Source organism: Nymphaea colorata, chromosome 11 (assembly GCF_008831285.2).
Source record: "Nymphaea colorata isolate Beijing-Zhang1983 chromosome 11, ASM883128v2, whole genome shotgun sequence".
NCBI lineage: Eukaryota > Viridiplantae > Streptophyta > Magnoliopsida > Nymphaeales > Nymphaeaceae > Nymphaea > Nymphaea colorata.
Window position 1 is genome coordinate 13,711,794 of NC_045148.1, and position 9,017 is coordinate 13,720,810.

At 39.2% G+C, this 9,017-nt stretch overlaps 1 protein-coding gene across 3 annotated transcripts; it reads right to left on the bottom strand.

The window, feature by feature from the left end:
- Nucleotides 1–3,016: 3,016 nt before the first annotated feature.
- LOC116264875 (UMP-CMP kinase 3) lies at nt 3,017–8,725 on the bottom strand. Of its 3 annotated transcripts, none has more exons than XM_031645314.2 (10): nt 8,569–8,725; nt 6,270–6,353; nt 6,058–6,112; nt 5,005–5,122; nt 4,213–4,369; nt 3,950–4,030; nt 3,743–3,850; nt 3,574–3,645; nt 3,410–3,480; nt 3,017–3,323 (listed from the first exon to the last, which is right to left on the bottom strand). In XM_031645314.2, exons 2-9 carry the CDS (start codon nt 6,351–6,353, stop codon nt 3,412–3,414), a joined length of 744 nt encoding a protein of 247 aa, XP_031501174.1. In that variant the 5' UTR covers nt 8,569–8,725; the 3' UTR covers nt 3,017–3,323; nt 3,410–3,411. The 3 variants fall into 3 exon arrangements, with proteins under 3 accessions (XP_031501174.1, XP_031501176.1, XP_031501177.1); XM_031645316.2 differs by having other exon boundaries at nt 6,315–6,353; nt 8,569–8,724; XM_031645317.2 differs by lacking the exon at nt 6,270–6,353 and having other exon boundaries at nt 8,569–8,708.
- Nucleotides 8,726–9,017: the final 292 nt, after the last annotated feature.

Consider the following 9,017-nt stretch of genomic DNA (forward strand, 5'->3'; position numbering starts at 1 on the left):
AGTCCCCACAAAAAAAAAAAAAAAAAAAGGAGATGAAGAACCATGAATGAGAAAGAGGGAGAGATCAGAGAAGTGGAGAAAGGAACAAAGGCACCAATTACCAAGGTTAGTCACGTGACGAAGGGACAAGACTGCCGTAGTTTAGCCACCTACGCTGCTAAATAATGTTATCTGGCTAAGCCTCTCAAGTTGCAGCCTCAGTAGTAGGAACACTAGGTTGTTGTGCTGGACCTGGACTCACCAACGCTTGGTAGAATGAAGGAAATATTTTCCCGGCTGGGCTGAGCCTTTCTTTTGGCCACAGTCCTAAAACGAGATTTGTGTTTGGGATTTTTTACGAAATGTCCGTTGTACTTTTACTGGCAACTAAGAAATAGCATTCTATTTTACCATAAAGTAAAAACTAAGTTATGTAAATGGGTAGCAATACCTTTTTACTTTTTTGTATTGAAATTTCAAAAGGGTGACATGAGAACATTTTTAAATTTCAGAGGAATCTAATTTCCCTTGAGATCCATGGGTCAGACATTTGTTTTCAATGTAATAAGTATCAATCCTGCGTCTGTGGTTCGATGAAACATAAATTTAATCGTGGAATTTTTGCTACAACAGAAAAGTATGCTACGTTAGATCTATGGATCTAAAATCAGAAGTAAGCAAACACACCTCTTCAAAAACGGCAGAACTTTTCCTCTTATCTTGTCAGCAGATGTATGGCATCATGTACTGAGAAATTGAAAAAAGGCAGGCCGTTCTTAAGATTACGGCCTTACTTGTGCAGATGCCGTTAAAATCGAAATCTGAACTGATCTAAATCCAACGTCGAAGGCTGTAGCCTGAAATTTCGAATCCATAAAATGTGTCCTAAAATCCAAACAAGCAAATATAATTATTTCAATGACACCGTGGTCTGAAAAGCTCTCAAAAATATTCTCTCTTATGGGAATGTCTTCATTCTTGTGGCAAGGTGCTAGAATGTGATCTCACCGTATTGACTCTCTGACCTCCGTTAACAAAGCCTCAAGTCCAACAACAACTTTGCCATGTATACAAACCGTAATGGCTTATCTGCAGACCGCGAAATTTTGCAGAGATCTTGAAAAAATCTAACCGACACTTTTGGTGGAGCCACACGGAGGCCAGAGTAGGTGAGCAATCTACCCTGACCCTGAAGTTATACGACAAAGAAATTGGCTTTACAGCGCCATTCGTCCTACCAGTACCCTGCCACCATCTCCTTTTGCGCTCTCTACCTACCTTCTTTATCAATGACTCTCTCTCTCTCTCTCTCTTCTCGATGTTCGTGCTTATTTGCTTCTCTGCTTCCTTCATGCTTGGAAATTTTTATATATGAAATGAACCGTTGGTTTCTAAGCAGACAACTCGATCGAGTACCTACAAGTTGAATGACTCGACGGTGTTTATTAGAACTCCCATTAATATCATTAGGTCAAGCATCTCCTAAGCATACAGAAGTTAATGACACGACAGGTTTTAGATTTGGATGTTCATAAGCGTGTTATAGAGTCTAACCACAGTGACGCTCGGACTTCAGTCGATTTCATGCAAAGATGGAGGTCCTTGAGCGATGCTAACAAAAAAAAGTCGTGTTCAAAGTTGTAGCAATGAAATTTAAAGTACACTTGTCAATGTGAATTGAAATCTTCACCGCCAATACCCAGTAACATAATAGGGAACAAATTTTTCATTTTCTGCACCTACTACGCGCCACCCGGCCCCAACCAGTTGTGTTACCCTTCATTTCCTCACAGAGAGAGAGAGAGAGAGAGAGAGAGAGAGAGAGAGAGAGAGAGAGAGCTGAAAAAAATTCATTACAACGGAAAACATCCAAGAGAAATGGATGGCAAGACAAACAAAAATCAGAAACAAAAATGCTGAGTGAATTTAGCAATAACATCCGGATGCCAAAATGTCTGCACAATAACAGTAACATCCGCACGCAGGATGAAAAGAAGGACCTGAAAGTCATACGGCTGCTCCCTAAACAGAGCATGTTTCTCATGATCCAAATATGCCCAGTTTTGTATGTTATATTCCTAGTTTCAACATGACCAAGGCCCAGGGACCGGGTAGGATCCCGCAACATCCAAGGAAAGATGATCTCCCAATCTGCAGAGTACAAGAAAGGGAGCATTTTCTGTGCTTCCCAATAAAAGGAGCAGACGTCCTCAGTTAGTTCGCAATGGCAAAACCGGTGTTCACAAGAAAATATAAGCGATAATATTAATGCATTATTAAGGTAATTCTATCCTCCAGTACGCCTGCTACCAAAAGCTACACTTTCGTTGCCTGCAGATGGAAAAAAGGAGAACCATTTAATGATTTCAGAAACGAAAACAGGAAGGAAAAGACGACTTAGAAATCCGGGCCAACTTCGCCACTCCATATAAGTTCTCATTTACCCTGCCAGTTCCAAATCATTAATCTCAAGATGGAGGGAGCACATGCAGGATAGCGACTTTTCAGCTTTGTGTTCCGCAGAGTCTGCTTTGTTGATGCCATCTAGAGCATCTCTGCTCAAAAGTTGGCCCTATCGGATCACCTAAGCAAATGTTTTTCACTGTTCGGGAATGAGATACCTTGCTAATCATTGAACACACGGTGATCTTACTGCAATCCAAACCTGCCGTAGGATCCCTTTGGATACTACAGCAGCAATGGCCAAATTACTGATGCTCATGTTTGGATACTCATATTTATCTTGTTCCAATCAAGAATGAGATATTTGCCAAACATAATTTTAAGTTTCTTAGGTCAACAGTGACGGATCAATTGACTGGTCGATAAGAAAATCCAGCCAACGTTCAACTCCAATTCTAGAAATAGGTAACCCATTATCAATTACGTCCACCACAATGTACGCCATTTCTCTTGGCATTTATATTAATGTGTTTTCTTACTTGACCTCTCTTCAAAATCGCGTCATTTTTGAAACATACGTGCTATACGATAAAATGAAAGTAACAAGGATCATGGTACAGCGTTCTTCGCCAGATGCCACAGCATGCCAACACTTATTATTAAGTTCCTTATCAAGTTTAACACATCCATGCACCCATTCTCATATTTGAGTGACTTTTTGAACACTAACCACCTTCACATTAGTGGAAGAAATTGTTTAATCCGGAAGGGCTTACCATCCGGTTGAATAGAATACCGGTTCTCTAATTCAAGTCATCGTCCACAAAAAAAAAAAAGAAAAAGAAAAAAAGTATATAAATGCCCGACAGTTCTGTAATCGTTGACCACCTAGAAAGATGCTCCTCATTGCACCCAAATGAAAAACTATGCACTTCAAGCGCCTGGTGAAAAAACCCCAGAAGTAATTAGGAAGGAGCCTTTCATGTAACTGTACTGCTTGTGCAAAACGAAAAATTAAAACTTGTACCTCTAGACTAGATGGATTTGCTTAACCTCATCGGCACAGTCCTCAACATTGTTCTCAACATTGACTTTTCCCTGACAATTCATGAAAAAATTAAACACTGCAAGTGAAACCGCCCGCCCGCCTAGGATGTCAAAAGCAATAGCAAGCACAAGAAAGTGACATACCTTCAAACTGTATGGGCTAAAAATACACTCGAGATCCTCAAAAACCTTCTCTTTGGGCCTTCCAGCATCAATCTACACAAAGTTAGCCTAAAAGTAATGTACAACTGTACAAGTTAAATAAACAAAGTTTAAGTAGGAACGTGGATATTGAGATGAAAAATCAAGTCACCTTGAAGACCTTCCCAAGTGAGGTATAGTACTCAATTACTGGTAAACTAGATTCTAAGAAAACTTTGAACCGCTTTCGTATTGTCTCAATGTTGTCATCTTCTCTTCCCTTAATGGAAAACAAATGCAAAAAATTACTGCAATCAGGAATCACAGACAACAGAAAGCATGATTGCTATGACACTTTTGATAGAATGTCACAGCTAACCTGGTTTCTGCTTAAAAGCCTCCTCTCCATCTCTTCTTCAGGACATTCAAAGAACAATACAAATTCTGGTTTGATGTTGGTCTGTCAATTGAAAAAAAAAAAAAAAACCCAGTAAAGATAAGTTTATGCAAAAATCAGCACTTGCATGTGAATGATATTATGCCAAAAGCAAAATATCAACCTAGAAAGAAGTTATATTGAAACTGAGGAAAAAGTAGTGCACCCTAAAAGCGTTACTTTATTAGAGAGGATAAAAATTGTACCACTCTCTCAAAGGCAGAACGGTTCTCTTCATTGCGAGGGAAGCCATCAATAAGAAATTTGTCATTTTTGTCTTCCTTCATTGCTCGTGCTAGGAGCTTAATTGTGACCTCTGAGGGAACAATTTTACCTTCCTTTATCATGTTCTGTATCATGGTCCTGCAAGTATGTCACATGATAGGTCCCATGTGCAATTTAGCAGTCAAGGTCAAGATGTGTTATAATTTTTCATCCCATTGAAGGTCCCAGAGTCAAGGTAGAAAAAGGATTACATGCAGGCATGTGTGATTATTTTGATGGAGAATGTGTGTTTTGTTAAATATCTCGTCGATGTGGAAACATATTCATACATGTGCATGATAGAATTTTATCTCAGTGACAAATGAGATACAGCATACTATTTCAGCTCTCAAAAAACTATCATCTGAAATGAACTAACGAGGTTCACAAAATTCAACAAGAATTCAAGATAATCCCCAAAATCAATACAAATGATATAAGCATACAATGTCCATTACAACGGTGATGTGACAAAAATAAATCTCACGAGGCACTAGCTTTGACATAACTATGCAGTTCAGAGAATTTTTTTTTTTTTTTACAAACAGCAGAAAAGCATTTTGGTCTGATAACCAACATCTGAACAATATGTGGACTAAAATAAGAGTGATTATCTATTAGCATATAAAATAATTACAACGGAAAAAACAAATAGCTCCTGAAAGAGGGAAGCATGCCAGCTTTTGAGGGGTAAGAGGGAGGGTAGTATTCTAAGGGAAGAGCCAGGAACATACCCATTTTCTGAACCAGATTTAATTTCTGCTCGAAGCAGATCACCAGCACTAAGGTGGGTAAACCCAAAGTGTTCAACTATGTTCGCACACTGTGTGCCTTTTCCACTACCTGGACCACCTGCTCAAGTAAAGAAAGGGAAACAGAAATTAGCTAACATTGAAGCTAAGAAAAAAGGACCTTAGGGAAGGTACAACAAATATTTACAATTTCAAGGGCTTGATGCTGACGGTTTCTCTAGATACCATGTTGTTGTGGCACTCAGAATTGTATAGAATAGTAGGAGGTGCATGCTTCCAAATTCAAGCTTCAAGTAGAAAAAGGTTTATTTACATAAAACTATCTTTATCTTCACAAGGAACCAGGCTTTCTTGCTTTTGCACATCTTTGTCTTGAAAAGGGATGAAACTTATATAATAGCTCTAAGACAACAATCAGGTTAGGAATACTATGTTAGAATTGGGGCAGGATGAAGTTACCAGAGACCTATGTCACATAGGTACGGGTACGGGTGCCGGTGTGGGTACCGAAGCGGGTACGGGTATTGACCATTTTCAAAAAACTTGAGTGCGCGGGTACGGCCGTATATATATATATATATATATATATATATATATATATATATAAACAATAAAAAATACTTAGAAAATATGTATCAAAATAAAGAATATACATCAACATAAACAAATAAATAACATAGAAAATATATATCAACGGCTCTTGCAACAGTCTTTTTAAGAAACCTATGAAAAACTTTAAACATTTGGACAACCAAGCAGCCCCCTAGTCAAATATACACATCAATCGAATTTTCACAACCAAAGAATAAAATAAAAAGTAAAGTAAAAAAAATTAAATCAAAGTAAAATTAAGCAGCTTGGATCTATAGATACCCAAGTGTCAAAGTACCCATTTTTGGTACGGGTACAGCGACACGGGTACGTGGACCTAAGTACCCAGAGACACATGGAGGGTTAAAATGAAGAGAAAAGCAAAAGAAGTTGATAATAAGAACACAATGCACCAGAAGATGGAAAACAACAAGAAACACTTACCAAGAACAAATACCACAGTGACTTGCTTCCCACCCAGAAGGTTCTCACCCTCCACCTGCAGGCACATGGCATATTGTTACTGCATAAATTTAAAATTGTTCTGGATTTGGGAACACACTTAGTGATTCCCTCATATGAAGAAAGGAATGCTGCCTGGACAATGATTAGAATTATATAATCATAACATCACGATAAAAAGCAAAATTCTTTACAATAGGCCCAAAACTGGAAGTAACTTGTTGACAATAACGAGAGACCTTGGATGCATCAATACAATCCACAGAATTGGTGCCCATCTGTACCAAAATCACCAGTTATATATAAGTACAAAAGTCAAAATAGATGCACAAATCCAAATAGATGTCACAAGCCCATAGGAGATAATAACACATAACTAACCTATTACCATGCACTAGCATCATGTTTCAACTAGATAATATAACGTGATGTAGAAAAGCTTTGACACGGCAAATTTGACTATACGGCATGTGAATAGTAACCTTTTGGCATAAAATATGATGCTTCTATAGAAAAATACAGCAGAAACAGGAAGCTTAGTTTCCAATTATTGGGCAGTCCTTTACTTCATTTAATGAAAACGTTCAAGTTCAAGTCTTGAAAACATTTCTTTTGATGAAAATTAATATATACTGGTTGAATCCACAGCTTCAACAGGCTAGCATGCCTTGACAAAGCCCAAAAAGAAAAACTGGAAAAGGAAAATCCACATGAGCTCTATCTTCCCTTCGCAGGCACAAGTACATGCAACCATGCACGCAGAGGTAGGGAACTTCCTCTACCTCATGCAAGTGGAAAATAAATAACAAAGTGTTAAAGGAAGTTGAAGGATACAGCTGCAAATATTCGGTTACTAAATAAACAACAGCTCACTAATAGGAATAAATGTCAAAGAGCTTTTGGATGTGGAAAGCAATTCCATTTTTGAGTACATATGTGCCCTGGATAACCTACCACTTCACAATAAAAAGATGACATGACAGCTTTTGAGTGGGAAAAAAACAAAAAGAGGAATTTTCATGTGAAAACCACCATAATATGGGAGGGTTCCTGATGACACATGCATCTTAATAACAAGAAATTCATTATGGTGGCATTTGGTCGCCCTATATAGAAATTTATTGACAAAAATCCACAGACAGAAATCTCCTATCCCAAATTTCCTACCAACGTGTGATGCGAAAGGACAAAAATCTGCAGTTTGATGAAAGTGGAAAAAAAATCCATAGATGAAAAACAGGGAAATAACACTACTATCAGTCATGTGTAGTGAGAAATAGGACAATGGTGTAACACCACAAAAATTTAGTTCCCTAACTGCTAGGGCAGGTTGGGATCCACTGAACCAGGGGCCCGAGCCTAGAAATGGGTTGAGTTGTTACAGTGGTATCAGAGCCATTGTCTATGAAGTCATATCAATGGGTAAACAAGCAGCAAAGATAGAAATGGCAACGTGATCATGTCTATGGATGCATTTGACCATGTCCATTCTTTATAAAGTTGCACTATTTCAGATATCAACAAATAGCACTACACCATTGAGCTGTGACAACCAAGTTTCCCCTTGTACCATTGAAAAAATCAGCTATGGCTCATAAGCAGTTGGGCAAATAATTCATTAAAAATTCTGTAGTCTCTTTTGGCAGAAACCAGTTTAGCTTCTTCTTACTCTATTTATGGTAGATACATCGAATCCATTGTCTGAACCACATAAATGATGTTAAGCATCCCTACAAACTTATGGCTAGGGCCAACCCGAACAAAATATGGACTAACTATAGCCTATCTGATGTAGTATTTTTTGCAAAGGAAATCACCTAGGATCCTGATATTGACAACATGGCCCAGGGCCATCATAGTTGACACTTTTATTGCAGCAAAATTTCAGAAGTGATCTTGCTGTGAAGTTGATTTCTAACATTTCCACCACAACCATAGAATTTACTTGATATTGAGGACGATCTCAGGGGTCAATATGCATTAAACTTTCTAGTCATTAACATGCCAATTCTCTTCAATTGATCTACAGACATAGAAGCTACAAGCTATGACGAATACTCAACGACCATAACAAACGACAGCTAGAGAATACGAGAACCATCCGGTTTTTTAAATTTGAAATCTGAAAAATCATCAACTACAAAAGAAAAAGTCAAGAGCATCAAGAGGAACACCACATATTTATAAGACGAATAAACGAATGAGAACCCAGCAGATCCGCCACATCTCATGAAACGAAACCGCGAACAACTACTCAATCCAACTATTTATAAAAACGGGGTCGTATTTCCATGGAACCAATGAAACAGACCAACGCAAAGAAAATTTTCGCCAAAACGATCACTGATGTGAATAGTAGGCCGACCCATCGATGAAATTCTGATTGAACTCACTAGATCAACCAAGACAAATATCAGAAATTCAAGACCCAAGAGGAAATTAAGATCTTGCTTGCACCAAGAGCAAATGAGAGAAAGAGAAAGAGAGACGCACCGAAGTTCAAGCTAGGACGGCGGGGGAAAGAAAGATTGAAGGACGGAGAACTCAGAGATCCGGCAGAGCAGAAGAAGGAGGGAGGGAGGGAGAGGGAGAGGGAGATCAGATCTGGACAAGCGCGTGAAAACTGGCGCCTTTTCCCCCTGAATTTATGCAGTTCGGAGTGAGGCTTAGGCGCCGGGTCGGGTCGCCATCGAGTACTCGGTACCCGGCCCGGTACGAGCCCGGGTCCGGGCAAGAATCGGGTTATCGCCTGTTTTGCCCGGCCCGTTAGGTCAAAATCTTCGAAATTAAAGAAAGAAAGCGAAGCTGCAAAGTGCGAAGGCCGACTTCGAAGTAGAGAGAGAGCTGTGCGGGCCAGAGCTGCCACCGTCACCGTCGCCGGTCCGCCACCACCACCCTTGCCGCTGGCCGGTTCTGACAATTCAGTTTAAGGCGTCCTTTGT